This window comes from Passer montanus, unplaced genomic scaffold (genome assembly GCF_014805655.1).
Source record: "Passer montanus isolate IOZ18808 unplaced genomic scaffold, ASM1480565v1 scaffold23, whole genome shotgun sequence".
Taxonomy (NCBI): Eukaryota; Metazoa; Chordata; class Aves; order Passeriformes; family Passeridae; genus Passer; species Passer montanus.
Genome location: NW_024366926.1, coordinates 8,095,047 through 8,119,625, shown reverse-complemented (window position 1 = coordinate 8,119,625; position 24,579 = coordinate 8,095,047). Strand labels below are relative to the sequence as shown.

The following is a 24,579-nucleotide window of genomic DNA, read 5'->3' as shown; positions in this document are numbered from 1 at the left end:
GATCTAAGTATTTATGCTTATTATCTGATTAATAACAAATTTTTAAGGTGCAATTAAATTCTGCTTCTGTCATTGCATCTGGGTTTTTTTTAATTTTTCAGCTCTGGCATATGCCTGCATGTCTGCTTTTATTCCAAAGTATTTGTATAACTTCTTTCTGAAGGATAATTCTCATGTTATTCAAGGTAAGCCAGTCCCTTTATTTGGTGTAGTTGTAAGAGAAGTAGCATTGTTTCTGGATATGTAAATACACTTTTTCAAGGGGTTAAAAAAATTGTGATACAGTTAAAATCATGTAAGTATGCAAGAAAATTTGGAACAAAGTAAGTGGTTAAGGATTCAGACAGGATAAAAAAATCAAGAAGTGCACACATAAAAAAATGTTCTATGTAATATCCAGGGTAAGAGTCAGTCCATCCTGCAGAGTTCTGAAAGCAGTAAATAGTCTTTCTAGTGTTACATTGTAGAGGCTTACCCTTCAGGTGATCAAAGTCATTGTGTTAGAGGAGCTGTTGGACAATAAAGGAAAATGAAGAAGAACAGTACAAACTAGGGGTTCTTCAGAAAATGAAAGTTATGGTATTCAGGAAAATAGAGATTCAAGGGGAATTTCTTATTGAGCAGATGATGTTATTCAATACAGGACAGGAGATGGAAAACCCTGAGGAATACTGCTCCATAGTTCAACAAGTATGTAGGTAACTTAGATAAATTAAAACAATAGCTAGGAATGTCTGTTCTAATTGAAAAGTAATTTTAAATTTGATGGAAATATGAAAAGGAATAGTCTCCACCTAGAAAGTCACCTTGGCACAGTCTGTGTTGGGAAGATAATTTGTCTTCCAAACAGTCTTTAAAAAACAAAAGAAGCTGTTTCAAAAGTCATTTGTAATTAAAAGAAACGGGTGGTAATTAATGTTTTTAATTGCAAGCAGTTATTAATGTTTATTGAATACTGAGTATCACCATGGCTTGCTGTCCTTGTGGTTCTTTTAAATAAATTCTTTTGTATATTTCATATGAAACTTGTCAGCTTTAAAGTGTCTGTCATTTTTGTCTTCAAGGAAGGTAATTAAAAACTGATCAACAAAACTTTAAAAGCATTTACATATTAGATAATTGGGAGAGAGCTAACATAAGAAGAGAATGCCAGGGTTAGGAGAGTTTATGTATGGAAGACAATGGGCAAGAGGTGTTGTGAACTGAATAAAAAAATGGGGAAAATTATTCGAGAGAACATGTTTGCATCCTTTTGTCTGTAAAGAAAGATTGCTTGTAGTAAAGGTCTAAAGATCAAAAGAATAAATATGTTCCTCTGGAGACAACTACTTTAGACTTCAAGATTAATGGCTTGGTAAAGACTTTTCTCAAGAGGCTATAGTGTTCCATAAAATAATACTTTTGCTCTCTAGGGTTTCCTGATGTTATTCCTAAGGAGCTTTGCAAAAATGTGTATCAGCCAAAGTTAGAAATACAGGTCAGTAGGATTCTGTGAACCAAAGCAGTGTAGGCATTCCTGAGTTCCCGTTCTGCATCTGGCATCATCAAAGACTCAGGAAGGTTGGACCCTTTAGGGGTCTTTCACTACTCTAATTAATCCTTTCTAGGGTTATATGTTTAAAAAAATGTATAAATAAAGAAAAAGAAGATACTGTGTGATTTCCCTGCCTTTTTAAGGTAGAGGAAAGGGTTAAGAATGTCATTTAATGACCCACTGCAATTTTAGCTGCTTTGTGTCTTCTGAGTAAATACAAACTGTGTGGAGCATTGAGATGCCGGCACATTGCAAACTCTGCAGTTTGTATTCTCTGTCTGTTGCTCCCCTGTTCTCTAGCTGTCCATGCCCCAATTAGTCTGTTCGTGGAAATGTTGGAGGAAAAGGAATTACCATCTGTTACAAAATTGCAATTATTGCCTCTTCAGCTTTCTTCAAACAGAGTGTGTGACAGTGTGGACAAAACTGAGAGAGGGGCAGAACAGAGAGAAATCTGTCACTGTCCTGTGTTCTGCTGTCTGCTTCTCTTCCAATTAAAAGCAAGTATTGTTTAGACAACTTAATGAAATTGTACCCATCCACCTAATAGGCCAGGCTGAAGATGGAATAAATTTTATCTTTTATAGTGGATATTTCTCCTTGCTGGTTACTAAACAGTCTTTAACTTTGCATGTCAAGCATACATTACAACCTAAGTGTGTGCCAAGTTAAACCATTGTTAAAAATCCAAATTGAGAAGTATTAAAGAAGAAAATTTAAATGTTTCTTCCTCTGTATTGAATGTAATGGTAACAAGGAGTACAGCGGTGGTATTCACTTGCTATTTTATTGTAGGTTTAAAATGAGTGGCTTTCCTACAGCTCTATTGTGAGCTAGCAGCATGTGATGGCTCGTGTTTTTGACAACAGTCTTGGATTTGTCATTTCAGAATACCTGACAGTGTTTTCCCAGATGATTGCATTCCATGATCCAGAGCTGAGTAACCACCTCAATGAAATTGGGTTTATTCCAGATGTAAGTGCTAAGAGTCCTTATAAGTATTATCCAGAGGAAATAAAAAATTCAAAATGAGGGATGAGATGACTTTCCAAACTGCTTCAGTAGCACTTGGACAGAAGTGAAACTTCCATATTAATAGACCTTCCTAAATATGCTGATAAAGTTTTGATTCTTGTTTTATGTGCTTTAGTCCTTCCTGCTCTGCTTAGATGGTAAATACAATAAAAATACTACTAGCCAGTTATTATAACTTAGATTCATCTTAAAAGGTATATATACATGTATTTTTGAAATGTGGGTTAATATACAAAAAATTCGTGTACTCATGAAGTGCTAATAGCAAAATTACTGCAGTTAATTGAATGCTGTTGATTAGCACAGATTCCACATTATTTTGCAAGTTATAGAAAAAGTCCATGCTCATCAGTCTTGTAGATGTGTCAGACCTTGGAAAATGCTAAGCAGCCATTTGCTGGAGTGTATCTCAAATATGGGACAAGTGCATAACATAGACTCAAGTTTTATGCTTCCATTGGAAAAAAAATCTCTTAGATGGAGGAAAATGAAAACTGAGAACACAGCCAAAAACTAGTAGAGGGGATGGGCTTTGTTGGAAAAAGCAAAACCAGGCCTTCTTTAGAGCCTCACTTCTAACTATCACTGTAAATAGTAAAGCTTTCCTCCTTTTTGGAGAGGTGGGTATAGTCAAGAAAGCCAAAATAAAAATGTTTGTCTGCCTACAAATACTGATGTTTCTGAACAGTAAGGTGCAAGAGATAAGGCAAATTGAATCACATTTTTAATATGAGATTCTACCCACCTAGAGATAATGTTAATTGATGTGGTCTATATCATTCCATATTTGGCATTTACAAATTTGGTAATTACCAGTTGGTCATAAGAGCAGATGATGACTGAGAGGATGAAAATGGAAGAAGATAACTGAAATCAGGAGATGTCCATGTAGAAATGCAAATTTCATAAGTAAGATATTTCAGCAGCTCCTTGTGTCTACCTATGCAGTTATAATTCTCCACTGAAGACTTCCAAGGTACAAGTCAGATGGAATAGTTTGAAATCACTTTTTGTTTTATTTTAGTTTATGTTTTGCTACTCATTGGACAGTACATAGTCATACACGAACCTTACCTCTAAATCTGATCATCTGTCAATGATTAGGTAATATAATAAACAATTGCAAAAGAGGAATTATTTTTTAAAACTCTTACATTGAATAAAAATGCAAGTTCTAAAATTAACATTAACCTCTGAAGAGAGTTTGTCCTTTCTGAATTATCTGTCAGGGTTCGGGTTTTTTTATTAAGTAAAAGTTGTTCTGCCTTTTAGATTAGTCAGAGAGGTGATTTTTTGTGACTGTAACAAGGCAGCGTAGGATCCATCAAGGTGAAGGATATGCAGTGTAGTAATGAGATCTGAACCAGAGTTTCGTGCTTGAGTACTAATCCTATCAAAGTAAACCCTGATTAATCTTTCATCATTGAAACACAGGCTCTGCTGCAGGCAAGATTGTGTTCCTGGCACCCTTCTCATTTGCTTCAGGTCACGTAGCTCTCAGAATATTGAACACTGCTGAAGCTTGGGTCATTGTGAATATTATTAGCTGATGTGGTGCCTGGATTAAGTATTGCTGTGGCTATGTGATTTACATATAAATAGAGGGATAATATATACAGTGAATCTTACAGTTCTTCTTTGCTCACTCTCCCAAAGTTTATACTCTTCCCCGCCCTATATAATGCTGTATAACACATTCCTTATTTTACTGACTAATTCTGACCCTAAACAGCAGACCATGTTAAAGAAGAAAATGAAGAAAAACAAAGAAGTGTACAATGTTGGTAAAAGTGCAGTGATTGCCATAAATTACTCTAAAGCACTTTCAACTGTGAATTATGGAAGGTAGACACAGTTGTCATCTATCCACTAACAGAGAAAGCAAACTGATTGCTGTTCCTTAATATCATTGTGCTGAAGCTGCTGGCACAGGTAGATATCACCAACCTTAGCTTGGTTTTGGTGATATGCACAAGGTGTCAGTAACAGAGCTTCATTTTAAAAATCCTGCCCTTGAAGTACTTTCTCTGTTTGTCCTGCTACACAATTACCTGAAAATGAATTGCTGATATTTCTATCTTGTGAAGAAAGTGATCATTCTTCAAATTTTGTTTGTGTAGGTACATATAGGTGGGTAGAATCTCATATTAAAAATGTGATTCAATTTGCCTTATCTTTTGCACCTTTCTGAAGCCTTTAAATATATGATTGTCTAGGCGCCATATAGGATTGAAGCTAAGTACATGTGTCTGTATCTCAAATGTGGAGCAGGAAGGTGAAAGATTGGGAGTTTGTAGAATAGACAATTTCCTTTGGAAGGGTCCAACAAGGCTTTTGTAGTCCAACTGCCTGGCCACATCAGGGCTGACTTAAACAGTGCTGTTAAGGGCATTCTCCAAATGCCTCTTAAACACTGACAGCCTTGGGCCATCAGCCACCTCTCTAGGAAGCTTCTTCCAGTGTTTCCACCTTCCTGGTAAAGAAAGACTCTTCCTAATGTCCAATCTAAATCTTCCCTGGTGCAGCTTTGAACTACTCCAATATATCCTGTCACTGGATCCAGGGAGAAGAGCTCAGCATTTCCCTCTCCACCTCTCCCCCCAGTCAAGAAGTTGTGGAAAGCAAAAATATAGTTTTTATTAACAACAGAGAATTAAAGCAAAAAGTAGCAGTTGGGACAGTTGTTAGAACAACTTAGCAAAACAAAATTCTGCTTATTGTTGGACAACGTTGTTTCACACATACATCAAACAGAAAAAAAATGAAACAGGCATTTAAGAGGAGAAAAAAACCACAAACCTCGTTATCTTTGGATTTGGCACTGCAATATATGGTACAGCTAAAGTATATGCAGAAAAAAAATAAGTTACACTTTTTCTGTATTCCTTATTATAGAAGGGAATTTTTCCTGTGATTATAATAAATATAATGACTTAAGACAAGGAGGTGTTTGTAAGCCTGAAGAAGTTATGAATGCCATTAGTAAGCAAGGAAAGGAAAGGCAGAACATGGGTGGCATTACTCCCTGATACAAAGTAAAATTATAATTAGGGCAGCGTTCCTCTCAAGGTCTCTCTAAAAAAAAAAGTGTTGATTTTACAGGCTCTTCTTTTAATGTGGCTTATTCTCGGGCTATTCCAGCTGTTCAGATGCTACTTTGATTACACATTAGATGTACTTCGGGAGAGATAAGCCAAAGTAAAACCAGACCCCCCTTAGCTTTCAGGTTGGAATCCTCTTTTCCCGGAGCCCGTTGTTCGGGCGCTGCTGCTGCTGTTGCGGGCGGCGGCCGCTGGAGGGCAGCGTTCCCCAGCGCTGTGCGCGGTCCCGAGTTCTGTCCTGGCTCAGCTCCTTGCCTGTCCCTGCCCCCGGGGAACAGCGCTGGGCCTTCCCTCTCCTTGCTTGCTAATAGCATCCATAACCTCTTCGGGTTTACCAGCACTCCTTGTCTTCAAGCATTATTTTTGTTCAAGTCAGAGGAAAAACTCCCTTCAATAAAAGCTCGCCTGACACCTTCTACTTAAATTGTTCGACCTACTTTTCATGTCACTGCTGATGGGTTTGGTGAAGGTGGTTTAGAGCAAAGCAGTGATTTTCCTTGTGATTATCTTTTCATAATCTTCAAAGCTTTGCATCTCATGTATTTTCTTGTTTATTTCTGTGTAAATGCATGTGTGATAAAGATGTTTGTGAAATTAGGAGAAAATGAGGATCTGCTTTGGTAAAACATTTTAATCATATATACGAAAAAGAGGAAATAATTTATTTTAAATACCAAGGAAATAATGTGGTTTACATAATATGTACCTCCAAGCAAAGAGGAGCCTCAGGACACTAGGCTGGTTTTCCTACTGCATGGGAGGCAAGATATTGCATACAAACAAGCAGATAAACAGGTATTAGCTGGTCACAACCACTGCAGGGGGTATTTCGGGGAACAGGATACCTTATTATTCCTAGAATGCCATCTGTTTAAAACATGTCATAGATATACTGAGGGAAATAGTATGATTGTATTATAAGGATAATATGGTGATAGAAATTGATTTGGTTTGGATTTTGAATGCTTAAAATCAGTTGGTGGGCTGGAGGTCAAGCTTCATAAAATCCTGCTGAATATTAGAAGTGGTGAACAGGTCATTGAACCTTCCTTAGTTTAGGGACAGTATGGTTCAGATCTCGGGCACTCAGATGAAGGCATAGGAATATAATTTAGAGCTGTGCTAAGAAGGTTTTCAGCAAATGTGTGCATCATTTAGTCAGAGCCATAACCCAGTTCAGGGTTTATGGAATGAGAAGTAATTTATTAACATAATATCAATTATGTTTTCTGCTCCTCATTTGTTTACTTCCAGGAAAAGCTCAATAGGAGGATTAATTTGCACTTTTTATGAGTTAAAAAGTAATATATTAAGCTTTATGTTTAACTGTAAATCTTCATAGCACATGAGCCATGCAGTTGAGTAAAATTTAGCAATGATCGTCTCGCTCTTGCATTCCTTATTTATGGAAACTTTCTGTGCAATTTGATGTTTTAAGAAAAGAGATTTTCTTGCCTTTGCCTTGCTAAATGCATCGTTGAAAAATTAGAAGTTCTTAAGGTGTCATAAGTGCTTAGCTCTTTCTCTGTATGATGTCTTGAGTATGGAAGCTTGCAGGCATTAAAGGTTTTCTGTGGCTGTTGCAGCAGCACGAGTCTCGTGGGGGTGTAAGTGCTAAAGCAGGACACCTTCGAGTGACACTGCCCCAAAATGGTCACAGTGGCACTACAGAAATGCTTGGGTGTTAGTGAGTGTTTACTGAGAATAAAACTGTCCTTAATCTCTTCACTGGCAATTATGCATTTTAATAAATATCAGCATGGCAGAAAAAGGCAGAGGTGGTTATTTTTTCTCTTGAAAATCATGATTTGAACTTTTTGTTATTTCTGTAAAACCGTTTTCTTCTATAGTCAAAAAGATAGATTAAATCAAGTTGGTTTGTGCTTTTTCAGGCATCCTTGACTAATTTTTGCTTATATTATTGAGAATTTCAACTGTGTAGTAGAGTAGGGTTTTGAGTTCTTTAAGACTTTGAAGGTTATATTTTGCAAACCAGCCTAGTAAGGGTGGTGATTGTTTTTTACTGTTTTCAATACAGTGTTACAAACTAATAATTTGAAAAATTTGGGGATGAAAAAAGTTTCTGAGGGGCTAAGAGCTATGTGATAGAAGATGTGACACTGCAGTTATTTTCCTTTCTAACTGAATTCATGCAAAATAGGCAATTTTTAATGTAGTTGACGACTGTCATGTACAACTTGAGTTCTCAAAACTTTTTTTGTCTTCTTCCCCCCATCACTACCTTTGGCAGCTTTATGCGATTCCTTGGTTTCTTACAATGTTTACACGTGAGTATGCCTTTTTTTCCTCTGATTAAATGTTCTTCTATTTCTTAAGCTTAATTTTTCTCACTTTTCCAGCTAAAACCTTTCTTAATTGGCATGATAGGTCATTTAGTAGGATGCTTATAATTTGCAAGGATGTGTTGTGGAAAACTCAGCAGTGCCTGTCACTTTCTGACCTGATTTGGTAATAATTAGTACTTCTCCTGTGGTTTTGAGTTGTTGTTATTGTTAGATTATTATACAGTCATTATGTTGTTGTTGTTATTATTGTCTGGATTATTTTGCACATGCAGTATTTAGGGTGTGTTCAGAGGAAGCTATTATCTACTGGAAAAAGATGTCATAATAGTTAAAAACCAAAACCAAACCACACCACCATTCCCTGCCATCACTCAAATAATGTAAGAAAGGGAGTGACTTTGTTTTGGAAGGTAATCATATTTTTGTTGCACATTGACACACTGTTATTCTGGTAGAACTACTTTACTATATTTGTGCATGTATATTAGGAAAAAATAGCTTTCTAATTTGGTGGGTTTTAATTAAAGAGAACAAAGTTAATAAATCAAGTCTAGAAAGTCTAGATTTTTTCTCAAAAATCTTTGATTTTTTTCATGTCATATCAACATTGGCAGACGTTGAATTTAAATTTTCAAAGAAGTGGCGGAATGTAAAGAGCTGATAGATTATTTCTCTGATGAAATATCAGAGAACTTAATGTGAGATTCTTTATTGCATTTTCTAAAGATTTTGACTGTAAAGCACTGGTTCTTGCAGTTGTCCCTTTTTCTATACCCTTTATGAGAATCACCACATTTGGAAAACCAAGGAGATGTTTTCCTCAAGCAATCATGTGCAATAAAGTCTTAGAACTATTTGGCTAGAAGATGGTATATTTTAAGAGAACAACCTTCAGCTTTATATATAAGATCTTGTTATTTTTAATAGGCCTTTTTCCTTGTCTTTCTTTTATTCTGCCAATTTTTTTCATTATTCTATTCATTTATTTGTTGAATTGTAAGTAGTTGATCTTATTGATTAACTCGTTAATGTCATCTTATTGTGAAAAAGGGATATGCTTGCCTTAATATGCAATTGTACTGTACTAAAAGAAAAATAAATTGCCTAATTCTTGACATACTTCAAATGTGAAAACCCATGTACTTCCAAGTATTCATTTAGAAGACTGTTATTTACAGAATAATTAAACTTCATATGAACACAAACATGATCCTAAACAGGTTGAGTCCTCTTTGCTCCCAAATAAAAAACAAATCACTCAAGATGGGAGAGGAAAGAAAGTACATAGGCAACTCATTAACCCTGTTATTGTGTGTATATGCTTATAATTTTATTTTTTGTGCTTATTCATTATGCAGATGTCTTTCCTTTGCACAAAATTTTTCACTTGTGGGATACATTACTGCTTGGAAATTCCTCCTTTCCATTCTGTATTGGAGTTGCCATACTTCAGCAGCTGAGGGATCGTCTTCTGGCTAATGGATTCAATGAGTGCATTCTCCTTTTCTCAGACTTGCCAGGTACAGAAAATACTGTTTCTTCCTTTCTTATCTGTCTTCCTCAGTGTGTTTCTAAATATATGCTTAGAAATCATGGTAGATTTAGGCAAACTCACTGCCAGAGTGTGTGGATCTTAACTACGATTTATTGTAGTTAGTTAGAGTTTTTTTGCTGTCATCAGCAAGAATGCAGTAGGATTATTTCCAGGTGAAGACTGGGGTATTTTGTTGTGAAATTTAGAACTATTTAAACTCATTCAGAAGCAACTTTTTGTAGTCATGCCACATACAAACACAATCAGTTTATATGAATTTTTAAATAAATTGAGTACAATTCTGAATTGTCCCTTTTCCTCTTTGGTGCTGGTATGGGCCTGTTTCCTTTTGAACATAATTAAACTTATACTCTGGAAGTAATTAATGTAAAAGGATTAGGGAAAGAAGTGTAGGAAGCCATTGGAATTACTCTGTTAAATATTTCCATTTGAAATTTAAAGCTTTCAGAATAACCTTCAAAACTGTATCATGATCATTGTGCAGACATTCTGTATCCTTGCTCAGTGGGAGGTGATTAACCTATCCATACAAACTGGTACCTTACAAAAATACATTGCAGTTAACCATGAAGTTTGGAACTTCCTTCTGAGCAAGTACCTAGTAAGACCATAGAATGTGTTTGAACTGAGTAAGCCAGTTGAAAGATGTATTTTAGTTTGTAGTGACACAAGTAGGAAGGTATTAATTCACTCTCTCCTGCTCAGGATCTTACTAATGTAATACAGGTCTTAGGTAAGAGGTTGACACTGTTTTAAATGAGTGGCTTTTCTTTAGATAGCTCTAACTTTGGGGTAATTCCTGGGCTAATTAAGGATTTAGTGAGCTCTATTTGAACACCTATGTGTGCAATTCAGTAATTAATTTAAACAGAAGTTCTTATTCAGAAGAACTGAAGGAGAGAATGAAGTTTGGAGGAGAATTTAAGTGTTCTTAAGTCTTCTTAAGTGTTGCAGTCTCCACAACTGCAGAGTTCACAGAGGTTAGCAGTAGTCTAGGATTTGGTACCAAGCAGATGAGGCTGAATTCACAGTTGCATAAGTCAGTGAGTTATCATAAATGAAAGAAAGCGATTTCTTTAAATACTGTTGTCACAAATTGTCTCTCACTGTAAACCCTTCCATATGCGTCTGGATTTCAAAATTTGTCTCCTACTTATTTATAGGAAGTTTGATATGTACTATCCATTTGCTACTATATTTTTACATTTATAAGAAATTTAATTAGGCCATTCCTTATAGTGTAGAATTTTAATTTTCAATGTGCATGTTTAGTCATTTCAAATGGTAAATTTAATGGGATATCTACATATGGCTGAAATGTGAGTGCTAAACTAAAAGACTGATTCTCTCCCCACCCCCTCCTCCCCCATGTGTTAGCTGTATGTCCTAGTTAAGTACAGATCTGTTAATATTTAACTTATTTTCTTGCCTAAGGTAATTTCTCCATATTTTTCTTTTTCTTGAAGGGTGCTAAATTATAGATTCCATTTTATCTCAATCAGCTGATTTACTGACAATGAAAGTATTTTATGCTGAGGTCATGTATAAGAACACGTTAGTTCTTGTAATACATATGTGTTCATATAATAAAATTAAATCACTAAAATCTGTGGTGATATAAGGTACATGAATTCTGCTGATTTTAGGTGATGACAACTTTACTGATACTCTGGTAGGAAATACAAGTTTCTGAAAAGTGGGGTTTTTTTCTTAAATTGGTGATGTCTATGATATTTAGTATATCAACAGTAGCACAATTGAGTATTCTGAGATTAATCTAAAGCATACCATAAAATACTGCTAGTAAAACTAAGGGAAAAGAAAGACAATTCTACTGTGTCTTAAAAGTTAAATGTTGTTGGTCTAGGTTAATCAGTAACTTTTTCAACATATAATTCTCATAGCCTTGTGCCTTTTCTTTCTGAGTCTTATTTCTGATTAAAAAGTATTGACTCATTATGCATTTTGTCACCTGTGTCTCCCAAACAAGACTTCTGTTATTTTGGTTACAATAAGTTGTGTGCCAAGGCTGAGAATTTTCTGAAAGTAAATAACCTTCATCTGAAGATATATCACCCCTAGGAAGAGAATATGTTGTTCAAAACATCTGTGATAATTTTAAACTAAAATAAATTGTTGCTCAACAGTCTGAAACTCCTGTCATTTTTAAGCTTTGTGTGCACTGGAATGGATTATTTTAGGCTGCCAGTGAAGGCAACTTCCTTTCCTAATTGACAGAGGTATTTTACTGCAATCTTGAAATTTTGTAGAACACTTTTAAGATTTCTTGTTTATACAAAACAAAAATCCCACTGCCTAATTTCCAATGCACTGTATATAACACGAATGGAACTATTGTTTTAAAATAATAGTGATGTGAGGAAAATGAAGGGGTGTTGTGCCAGCATTGATTACTTGGTTCTGAAAACCCTTTCCAATACTTGTCTCAAAGCTTTGGCCTTATGTTAGCTATAAAGCAAATACAATTGGGCAATGCTTGTCATTTTTGGAAGCTCTGTTGGAAATTTTAATTTTTTTTATGTTGTTCAAACTATGTCCTAGCAGATTAGGAAATTTATTTGAAGCTTTTGATAAAATAATTGGCTAATAAAGAATACTGGAAAATCCTTTTGCAACAAATATCCTAGCTCTATTCCTCATGGAACTGTTTGAAGGGGGCATATAAGCAACTGCTAAAACTTAAATAGAATTAGGTCGTTTAGGAAATTACTACCCACAAGTACTGGGATTTTAAAATTTAAATTCTCCTTCATTTATTCTTTGATATTTTTTCCTTGTGTTTAAGGAGCTCTGTTAAATACAAACTTTATCCAAGCAATATACATTCCAGAGAATATTTAGGAATATTTGAGACAGAAACACAAAACCAACGCTGGAATTGTTGCTAATCTGTTACCTGTAGTTTTGAGACTTAGAACATTTTGTCTTTCAGGAGATGCAGACAGAGCAAAGACATTAGACATTACCTTTGTTTTTCCTGTAAGTCTGCCATGTAGCAGTATGTGTCTGGAAAATGAACATGGTGAGGGTGACACGACTATGATGAGATTCCTGAGGTACCAACGACAGAGACAGGACTCTGCTTTCAGACCACTGCTTATTTGTACTAAGCCAGTCTGGATATCCCTCAACCTTGTGTATCAGCAGATTTACAAGCCAGATGGCTTTTCATGCCCTGAGGACCAGCTATATAAGTCTACTTTAAGACATGCAGTTTTGCTTGTAGAATCTTGCAGTAAGTTTGTGTGATAATGCCCATTATTCAACTCAAAAATGATGGTTATTGTAGTTTGACTGGATTACCAGGTTCATTACCCACTGTACAAGTAGTACAAAGTCTACAGCAGCTTTTGTTAGGAAGTATCCAGACACATGTACTGCTCTTTGCAAACATTTGAAGGATCCTTAGACCAATCCACTCCGACCAGGAATGGATGCAGTATAGAGCCTGGCAAAGAGCTCTTCCCCCAGTGATCACTGCCAGTATCAGCACTGACATACAGAGATGAGTTGTGGGCTTCTGAGAACTGATGGAAAGATGGGGACTGATTTTGTCAGACAATAGGGAAATACTAAGCCCAAGCATGAGATAAAACATACTCAAACCAACCTTTTATGTTAGTTCAGTAAGATCATCTTCTGTAATTTTGGAGCAAGAGGAGGGTTCTAATGCTTTGCACCTTAGGAAGGTGTCTTTTTGCTGACTCCTGGATAGTCAGTGCTTCCAAAGGAAGAACCTTGGCCTCAGATGGGAAGTTCATAAAGACTGACTGTAGAAAAGCAATCCCGTGCAATGAGGAGCTACAGTAAAAGGGTCGAAGTGGAAAACTTTGTAAGACACAGGCATGTAGCTTTAAGATGCATGATCTGGCTGTTGTCAAACCACAGACATAAATGATTCTCCATGGAACTGATTTTCCCTAATGTGGGAGAAATTATTATGTCCATTGCCATTCTAGTGATGTGCCAAAATGCTGAATCCCATGATGGTGGAAGCCATATGAATGCTTAGAAGGATTGCATCCAGCTTATAAATGGACTAAAAGTTTAAAAATAGTGGAAATTCTCTACAAAGATTGTATGGAGCAGTTTTGAATGATGCATTTCTGTTGACAGCAGCAAATTTAGACACATATCAGAAGGCTCTGCTTTAGATATGTTTCTGACCCTGGGTAGCTACCATTTTACTTTCTGCTGTTTTGCTTCCTAAAACTCCTTTGTTTGCCCACATCTGTGATCCATATGCTTTTATTGTACTGGAATTTCTGGTGGTTCAGCATTTCGTTAATATAGATCTGATAAGAGGAAAAAATGACAGTTGGCCACCAAGTCCACACTGAGTTTGTGGGTGTTTAGTGCCTGTTCTCATTTGCTTCACCACTCCTCCAAGGAAAATGTAACACACCACCTTTGAAGAGACTTACAGAGATGGAGTGGTTTTTCATATTCCAGTGAGCAGTAGGAAAAATAAAGATAATACAGTGTTTTGGTTAGGGTTTGACTTTTTTTCATGCACTTTTGAAAATATCTTATTGCTTAGATTAAGGCTCTGAGGAACAGAAGCCGAGACAGCTCTTCTAAAAGGAAACTTTTTTAACTTCAGCTACAGAAGTTTGACATATTGCTCTGTTGTCATTCATGGAATATGGCTCTGGGAAGTATTTTGCTGCAGACCTAGGGAAGCTGACTATTTTTTCAAATTACAGTACAGCTGAAGAAAAACAGCACTTTGGTGTCTTTCATATGATACACATGATAATGGTGTTGTAATTATGACAAAAATATTGATTGGAAATATCAAAAGACATCAGCATATAAAAGGAAGTCACTTTTCCTAGTTTTCTTTTCTTGAAGTATGTAGGTCAGGCTGATATTTATGGAAACATCTTTTTTCTGAGCAAGGTGCTCATCTTTGCTATGTTAGATGGCTTTTTGGAGATGCAGGTGTATTTCATGATGCAATTCCTCAAGATTATTGGCTTTGGGACAGAAGCAGAGAGATTTGTTAGGGCACACCTGCTCACCAAGACTGTCTGGTAGTGTCAGACTCTGTAAGATTGATGTTGTTTTACCTGAAGCTGTGAATTCTTTAATTATTCACCTTTTCCACTCATTGTGACACAAAGAAAACAGTTCTAGATTATAGATTCTGCCCTCTTGAGACTAAGGAGAAATGCTGAAATGGACAACACACTAGGAAAAAAATACTGAAATACTTTATTGTAGTCTGTAGTTGTCACTGGCAGAACAAAATCAAATTATTTATCCTGTAGCAAAGGGCTTTCTGCCACAAGAGATGGTGCTTCACAAAAAGGGTGAAAAGTGAGTTCCTCAGTAGAACTTTCCTAGTCCATGTCTTAAAAACAGTCTGACACACAGCTTATGTCCCATTTCTTGAAAGAGCCCTGATAGCACTGTCCATAGTGATAAGACAGTTCAGAAAATAGAATAATCCATCTGTTAGTCATGTGGGATTTTGTACACCTTTACACTGAAATAAAGTGTAAGTACAAGAAGGTAGACTGTCAAACATACTAGTACTTCTAGGCTTGAACTGACAAAATTCTAGCTGCTCTTATCTGAGCTTTGTTGCTAGATGGGGTGATTTTTTTTTTTCTTTATTACAAAGCTGCCTTGGGAAAATATTTCCTTTTTTCCCCATTGAAACTACAAGCATAGCAACTGATTCAGGATTAGACTCATGCTTAGAAAAGCAATACTGGGTACTAGACTTTTTTTCCTTTTGCAATTGCAGAGAACGTTGCTGAGAGAGCAAGGTGCCTTATAGGGTATCTGTTTATAATTTTGTTATGCTGAATATGTTTGTTTTCCTGGGTATAAATGTTCTGCTCAATAATCTTTAGTTCTCTAACTGTTAATTGAGGAGAATTTCTAAATGGGCTGCACAAATAATGCTGTATTAAAAATTCTTGATTGAAATGTACATTATTACCATGTTTCTATATGATTGTAGATATATTTGGGGAGGAGTGTGTATCTAGCATTGTAATAGAGATACACATTACTTAAATACAGATTGGAATGGCAGTGTAGGCTGAGAGCTAGAAAAATCTTTCTGTCAAAATAAGGCCTTTGAAATGAGGTTAAGTGAGCTCTCAGTGCTCTTATACTTTGGGATAGATGTCAATTCCCTTTGATTTACTTTCACCTACTATTTCACTTAAACTCTCACCTTTATAAAGCTGCATGAAGCATTTGTTTCTCTCTGTCCAAATTTCTTCATTCCTAATGTCCTGAGAGTATCCTGGATTTTAGTAGAAATCCACATGAAGTACAAAACTAAACATGGAGAGCTAGAGCAGGGTTTGTACCTAAAGGTAAGACTTTGTTAGTACTGCAACCTTGGAATAAATTTCAGGACTGCATTGTTAATATTGAAGGGTAAAACTTGTTCAGGAAGGGCAGGTATCCCAACTGAGAAGAACTCACATTGTATGTGAGCAGTGTTGTCTGCATTCTGAAAATGCTGATAAATATCTGATTAACCAGCAGGGGTGTGTCAGGTGACACCTCTGTCACTTCAAAAATTTAAGAAGTGAAGACAAGCATCTGTAGGAGATAGGGGGGACAGGCTGGACACATTGCGTTTGGCTTTAGAGCAAGGCAAGGAGCTAGACAGTCTCCTGCTAGTTCTTCACTCTTCATGCTAAAAAAAGCATAGCACCATTCTAAGGAGCCAAATCATGTAAGCAGTCATGTAAGCTGATAAACCACAAATGCAACCCTGAAATGACAAACTTGTATGTCTTGAATGTACTTTAATGCTTTCATGTGTAAATTCAAATGAGGGTGTTAACTTAGCTCTTTCACAGAATAAAGGAACTTTTTCTCGTGGCTTATGAGTAGGTTAATTATGCTGCAAGCTTTAAATAAAATAGAAAATGTATGCTGGCAAGGTTGGGCTGCTGTCAGTTACTTAAAGCTATTCGTTTTGCTATGTGAAACACTAACAGACTTGACTAGTAGTAAACACTGGAAGTTTTGGATCTCAGTAAGTTATCTACTGCAGTGCCAAATGGCTAGAGCATTTTTTTGGAAATGAAAGCAGTTTTAAGTATGGGTACATAAGCAAGATGGTTATCCTTCCTGTTTACAGTTGCTGTATTTGTGAGAAATAACATTTCAATCCTGAATAAGATGTTGCTTGCTCTAGCAGTTTGAGAGTGTTCCATGGTTCAGGATACTTGTTAGGCAGATCTAAATACTCTGTATTTATCTTTACCCAGAGTTTTTCCATCATTGATATGGGAATGAACAGGTCAAATTAGAGGCTTTCATCCTTTCCTCATGGCAACAGGTACTCCTTTTCAGGATTACCTGAATGTCCATCTTATTTTAAAAGCAGAAAATCTGAGTTGCTTCGTGTTATTTCCTTACAAATATCCTGAAGGGTAACAGGAGAGCTAATGCAAAGGTCTGCTTATGGCTCTTGAGAGAATCATCAGCTTTATAAGCATTTGGTCTGGTCAGAGCTTCTGACTGTAGAGTTTTTTACAGGTTGATACCTGTTACACCTGGGAAATAACTGAAGTAGCTCATAGTTACCACCCAGATGGAAACCTCTAACAGCATGATCTCTATTTTTGCTTGCTGAGTTTCAGTATTTTGCATATTATTTCTGTGAAGCATAGATTTAGGATAAAGAAGGTGAGTTTCACTAGTATTTCAGATTCTAAAACTGACTTAACAGATATTTAGCAAATATGATAACAAAAAGAACATAGAAAAGCCAAAAAAGAGTTATTCCTTCAAAAATTAACTGTTGTTGGATGTTGTGTTGGTGGCATCACAAGTTTATCCTCTGAGCTGATCACTGCAATTTTATAAATCTGTCCTTTCATGCATCTTCTGTTTATTATCTGGTTATTATGAATTAATGTTCATTTTTCTGCTGACCTGCTTTATTTCCCCTTGTGTATTTCTCAAGTTTTGCATAGTATTGTCCCTCTATTTCCATTATATATTGGGAATTCCTGTGCTTTTGTCATTGGCCAGTGTCCTACCCTGTGATAGGACTGCTCCAGCTGTCTTTAATATTTTATTAGTTTGCAGAAATAGCTGCTGTTCAACAGCATTGCCACACCTCATAACAAAGTTTAAAAAGTGCTTTCTTGTCAGAGCTTAATTCATGTTTATGTAACCTATTTCTGTCTCTCTCAATAAGACATATCATGTGGCATTTGGTGATTGACTCACAGTACAGCTTCATTCTTTGTACAGTCACTTGGCATTCTGTGTCTTCCCTGCTCATGTCAATCCTGACACCATCACATTTCTGTACTGGAAGGCATTCTTTAGGAAACCTTTCCAGTGAACTGCTGAGTCAGAGGAATTTTTACAATCACAAGTAAGAAAAGAATCCACGTTTGCCCTTTATGCAGTCTAATGTCTAGGGAATAATTCATAATGTTTACTGCTGCTTCTCTCTACTGCTCTCCACAAAAAAATGAAGTCACGCAACTATCCTGCAATGTAAGAAATAAATAATGTGAAAAGAATAGCTCTGCATTGACCTTTTCATTTAAAATTATCTTCTTACAGTAATAGAGACGGAGATGTTGGATAGAAATGTCACTTCTTTTCCTAGATTTGTCCTTTTAAATATGCACACTCTTCTGTATGTCATCAGGAAAAAGAGTGTATGGCCTTTCACCTCTATTTCTTCTAAGAGCAAGAATCAGGAGGTTGAACTGACTGACCTATTCAGTTCCTGCACAGAGAGTTTCTGGTCTATTTATGTGGCTGTGTGGTGAAAGCTAATGTTGCCTGGCAGGGTAGTAATAAAGTATTTGTGATGGAGATGTCAAACCACGCTCATAATTCTGGTCTATTCCCAAAATGCAGAAGCAGTTTATTTTGGCTGAGTTTCTTAACTGGTATCCTGTTACCCAAGGAAAAGGCTCTGGAATTGATTAACTGCACACAAAGGCTTGGTCTGTGTAGATTTTCATTAGGAAAGAACCATTCATCTTATGTTTTTCTCCATTGCTTGCCTTCACTTGCTGTGAACAACATATGCACACCCAGTTTTGCTGTAAAAATAAAACATTCTGTGTGCTTTTGTCACAGGTGTATTGCACTTAAACTGATGCTTTTTTCAACATCTGTTTCAAGTGCAATCTACTTCTCTCCTGTATCTATAATAATAAACTTATATAGCTTAAAAAGCATCTGTCAGGCTGAGCTGTCCCTTTCAGTTGAGAGTGTGGACAGAGGCTGGCAGCAGCTTGGTAAGAAGTTACAGTTTAGCATAAAAGCAAAATGAAAAACATCTTCGAATAAACAGTAAGTTTAGTTCAGAAAGGAGCAAAACATTTCAGTAGGCTTAATGTTAGGATGGGGCCATGGCAAAACCAAGATGCTGCTGTTACATCACTTTTCTTTCCCTTCTCTCCTCCTGCCTTTATCTGTTGCTGTATTATTTGCATATTTAGAAATGTCAGAGACAGCCTTTTGATGCTGAGCAATTAGCTGCTGCCATAGAATTGTTTCCTGTAAGGCTTGGTTGCTGCTTGACTGTGAAATACTTGAGCTCATTTGAGCCAGAACTCCTAAACATAATGTTTGAAAATGAAATTATGACTTTGGTTCCTAAGATACTTGGGTTCCACCTTTGACTTTTTGAAATGCAGGTGCTCTGCAATTTTTCAAAAGCAGTTTGAAGATGTACTAAGTTTTGAAATTATAACTTATTTTTATTATGTTTTAAATCAGGCTTAAATTTTTTTCACACACAAGGCGCATAGTGTTTAAACTATAAAATACCCCACTGTGGGCATCTTGGAGAGCACTGAGACATTACATATACATCTCCATGAGTGAGAATGCCCTCTTCATCCTGTCAGGCTTAAATTTTTTTCACACTTCATATTTAATGACACCGTGTTATTCAGCACATTTTCATTATAGATTTTCCAATGAAATAATTTGTCTTAATAAAAACAGAAGGCACATAGTGTTTAAACTATAAAATACCCCACTGTGGGCATCTTGGAGAGCACTGAGACATTACATATACATCTCCATGAGTGAGAATGCCCTCTTCATCCTTTCTAAATGTTACTTTCATTTGTTGCTCACACCTGGAGATTTATGCAGACCCTGCTCTCAGAAGAGTGTTCCTCTAAGTTGTTTGTAAGTGTCAAGTGCTCTGGCATTCTGCTGAAGTAGTCTCTGTTCATTTGTTTATAGTCCTGTTCAAGAATCTGGGCTCTGACTTGATATATTTATGCTTCTGACATACCAATGGTATGTTTCTAATAATGTGGAAGCTCTAATGTTTTCTGGCTTGTAGTGCAGTGGCTTGGGAGCAGGAAGAGCACAGGCAGGATTAATGCTGTGTGATTGCAAAGTCTTGGGGAGATAACAGAAAATGGACATTTCACCAGAGACTGACTCATTTGTCTTATATTTGAAAGGGCATGGGAAGAAATTGGGATTGAAGTAGCGCAGCAGACCCTTACTTATTAGCCAAAAAGAGGAGAAAAGATCTTATCCAGCAAGGGCGCATGAGATTGAATTGCATTTTAGTTACTGACGGGAAGCGATTTTTCTTAAACTGAAATTGCAAACAAATTATGAAGAAGGGCTTGAAGGTTGCTCAAGTGTGAAGCCTGTTCATGCAACATGACTAATAAATATTCTGTAAATATTTATACCAGTTTAATGTAGTCTTAAACTCCAATATCCTGAAAGTAATTGGTTTTTTTCAAAAGAATGTGAGGAAATTCTTTGAGTGAATTCTTTTACCACCCATATTCTTGTCTCCCTTGTGGGTGCTAGATGTTGACTGTTCCCATATTATATGCATGCATGTGCCTATGATTTGCACGTTGTTGGGGGGCATTTTGTGGTTGTAGGGCTTTTTTATTGTTACTTGTGGAAACCAGAATTGCCTTGTTGTAGTTTTTATTTTGCATTACTGAGAAGCAGATGAATTAATTGACAGCCTGTGAATTTGTTTTAGTCTTTTAATTGACAGCCTGTAAATTCATTTTAGGCTTTTGATGGCTTCGCCCACAAGGCATTGAAAATTCTCTCTTGCTCTGTGGAGTTTCATTTTCAGCCATGCCCACTATCCTCCTGAAGTGCTTCTTGGAAGAAATGAGAAACCAAGCATTCCAAAATCACAGAACAACAGACTCCTACGTTTTTACTCAGACCCTGATGTGTGAGAACTGGTTATGTTTTTTACTAACATGCACACAGTTGGAAGAGGTCACAAGGATCACTGAGTCCATCTCCTGGCCTGGCACAGGATACCCCAAGAGTCACACCATGTGCCTGAGAGCATTGTCCAAATGCTTCTTGAACTCTGTCAACTTTGGTGCTATGACCACTCCCCTGGGAAGCCTGTTCCAGTGGCCAAGCCTTTTTACAAGTTCTCTGAAATTGATTTCTTTTGAAATTACAGAACTTGTTTCTAGGAAAAATATTTTGACCTGTTTCAGTGTTTAACACTGTCAGTCTCAATTTTTCCTTTCAGCTTTTTCATAGCTTTACTGCAAACAGTGTTTCTATTCCATCCCCCAGTTCTGTTTTCAATTTCAGATAAATGTTGGCTATTATGCCCTCTCACAGCCAAATGCTCCTCATGCTATTAATTATTGTTGTTCCAATTTTTTTTTTACTAGCTAAATTCTGCATTCATATCATTTATTATAGAAGTACTACTAATGTTTCCTTAGTTAAGAATTGCAGGAAATGGGTCTTATAACTCAATTACAGCAGTCTCTTTCAAAAAAAAAAAATAAAAAACAAACAACACACAAAACCACAAATGAAACCAAAACAAAAAAAGAAACCACGGCCCCACTATGAATGTATTACAGTCTTGCACTGAAATTCTCAACTTTTTATAAATAAAATGAGTTTTAAGAAATGTAGAAAAAAGTGTAATTGTAATGATGGTGGTTGGTGGTTTTGGGTATTTTCTGAGCTTGAGGAAAAATGAACAGTGGAAGGCATCTCCTCTCTTTACCTGAATTAAGAGATTGTGTGAAATTTTCCAGTTGTTTGTATTTTCCTTGGGAATGATGCTGAGTAACTGCCTTCTATTACATTATAGTTGAAATGAGAAATCGTTAGCTACTGTTGAGACATCACGTTGTCCATTTATCTGTGACACCTATTATCCCAAGCAGCTAGGGAACCTGATATTGTCAAGGAAAATTGCAATTTACTTTTACACACTCACAGAAAGGTTTTTAGAGCTAGAATTAAAATTGGGTAAGCCACAGCTCTACTCTCAGACTTTCCAGAATTTTAGAAGCAAGATAGCACATAAGCATCTTGTCATTAATGGAATTAAAGCATCTGCTACAGATTGTATCCTACCTGAATACGGACAGCTTTGTGACTGGGAGAGTAATAGATCACATCTTCCAGATTTTAAACAGTCAATAATCTCATCCAACTAGATTATTCTGCCCCAAGCTTCAAATTCAGCTTCAGCTCATCACCCTGCTCATGACTGAGGTTTCTGGAGTAGCTCCCAGATTGATGGCAAGGCATCAAATCTGCTGATGGCAATGAGTGATTGATGGCAGTGCATCAAATCTGTTTGAGATCTACAGATAAAGCCTGGCTACAATGCCTCTGTTTTCATAGAAGCTGGTGCTTTAATCTAAATTTTGACTGTTGTAATGAATCATACAAGATCTTGGCACAGACACAAAAAGTGCTGATTGCCCTGCTGTTTGTCTGTCACACTACACCAGTTTTGTCATGAAATGCAAGCTAGGATTGCTTTTGCTCTTCATGAGACCACATACAGGAGGTGCAAAACTAGTCCTTTTATAGTGGTAAAAGCTTTTATGTTACATCTTGTTAGAACATATATATGGGTAGGATGCTTAGTGTTGCAAAAAATGTATTTCCAACAGGTTTATTTTTTTTCCTTTTACATACGTGTTTCTGTGTAGCTTCCTGCTTTTTAATTGACCACATCGTATTTTAGAGTGCTTGTCATTTGATAGGTGTCAGTTTTCTTTTCAAGTTGAGTAATATATTATCACAATGGCACTTCACTCTTTCAGCTAGGATGCTTCACTGGGAATGTCTGATTTGGTTTAGGACTGTATTGCTTGTTTGTTTTAAAAAATTCTCTAAAATCTCTAAAACAATCCATTATGTTTCCCATCAAGCACAAATTAATGTTGAAAACCTCTGCTTTTCAGCAAACAGATGACATGTAGCTTTGTCAAAATGGCAGGCCATGCAAAATTCAGTAGATGAAAGCTTTCAATCTGGCTGTTAGTAGGATTTAACTGAGAAATTAAACACGTAGTTGATCCTGATCTCTATACACTGTATGAGATCTACTTTTGATGAACTGCACAAATTTACATTGCTTAGTTAATAGTTTAACTTGTAAAGACTTTACAATGCCTTACAATGACTAGGTTTCAATTACTGTCCTGACTTTGCATTGGTTAAAGTTCTCACACGCTTCCCTTAAACAGATCAAATTAATTATTAAAATGTCTTTACCTTTTTAATTAAAAAACTCCTGAGGTGTTTTTTTTAACTAAAAAACTCCTGAGGATTTTTTTAAAATAAAAAAACTTTTGAGTGTTTTTCTTTTTGAACGGGAAAATGGCTTTGAAATCTACATTTGCTTTGAGCAAGGGACAAGCAAAGAGACAAAGGCATAGATGGGTGTATGTATATTTAGCAATGTCATAGCTGGGTTACTTGGCTTTACTGATCTTTTGCTCTTGAATTTCTTGCTTTTCCTTGAAATCCCTTCCAGAGATCGACATTGAGCGCTGCGTTCGCGAGTCGATCAACCTGTTCCGCTGGACTCCCAAGAGCGCCACGTTCAGGCAGTACGCGCAGCCCCCGCGGCCGGCCGCCGACAGCAGCACCACCAGGAGCTCTTCCCTCTCCTGCTTCTCTGCAGACTACCAGGAAGCTCCTCGGAATGACCTCGTAAGCAGCCTGGGATTGGAGCGGGGAGGATTGTTCAGGTTGTTCAGGTTGCGCGTTTCTCCTGCCTCCCCCAACTCCTGCTCCTTCGGCTCTCTTGCAGCAGCCCACCAGCATCCACAGCTCGCCTGCAGAACTAGAAGCAGGCGTTAGCACAGCAGTAAAAAGAACAGTGTGACAGTGAGAACAGGTAACTGGAAAGTGATGCAGGCAGCTCTGCCTGCTTTTTCCATCTTGGCATGTCAGGTAAAGGATATGCCACAAGCTACTCTGAGAGTTTAGTTGGTGAAATATGCCTCTGTTTATCTTGGCAAAGTGTAACTAGTAACTAAGAGAATATCTGCATTAAATAGACACCCAATTTAGTAAAAAGATTTTTTTCTCCTCTCTCTCTAGTAGAATCTAATGGCTGTTTCCCTTGTCAGTTGTAATATCTGAATACTGGTAATTTGAAATTATTCCTTTCCTTCCTCTTAACAGTATAAATCTAGTTAGTATATTAAAAATTAAATTTTATTTTGTTGGGTTTTTTTTTTCCTTCCACATTCTCCTAGTCATTTAATTCAAGAGCATTCCAATAATCTAGGAAGTATATATAGACCTGCTCTATTTGGTGAATTGCATTAGGTTGTAGTCTTTCCATTTGTTTTTCCTAGCTACTAGGAAACTAAAAAGTGTTGTTGACATTCAAGTGAATCTTTGCTTTTTAGTCATTAAACTGGAACTTGATATTCAGTCATTTTCTTAGTTTTTACTTTAGTTTTTATTTTATTTCTGTTGTCATTTCTGGAAGCCTTAGCTAAAAATCCAGGACTGACAGTGCAGACATGCAAATGAAGAACAAAAGGAAACTTGAAAGATCTTACAGGATTTAAGAAACAATAGGTGGATCTAGAAAGGCAATGGTGAAGAAAAATGAAATTCCAGTGGAATACTCGTTGTTGTCATCCAGGAATTGTAGCCAGCACAAGCTGCTGCTGTGCTGCTCTGGAGATATGTAGAGAGGCTTTCTGAAGGAGCCAAGGGCTGCACTTTCATAGAGTGATTCAGACAGGACGTCCTAAGGTCATCTGGTAC

General features: G+C 36.6%; 1 protein-coding gene across 1 annotated transcript in view; it reads left to right on the top strand.

Annotated features, from left to right (window-relative positions):
- The window catches only part of TBCK (TBC1 domain containing kinase), an 89,151-nt gene that overhangs the window by 37,518 nt on the left and 27,054 nt on the right, over positions 1-24,579 (top strand). Inside the window, exons 19-23 of the mRNA XM_039710383.1 lie at positions 102-185; positions 2,424-2,509; positions 7,922-7,958; positions 9,335-9,496; positions 23,327-23,505. Of these exons, the coding sequence (XP_039566317.1) occupies positions 102-185; positions 2,424-2,509; positions 7,922-7,958; positions 9,335-9,496; positions 23,327-23,505 (548 nt within the window). The remainder of the gene's footprint in view (positions 1-101; positions 186-2,423; positions 2,510-7,921; positions 7,959-9,334; positions 9,497-23,326; positions 23,506-24,579) is intronic.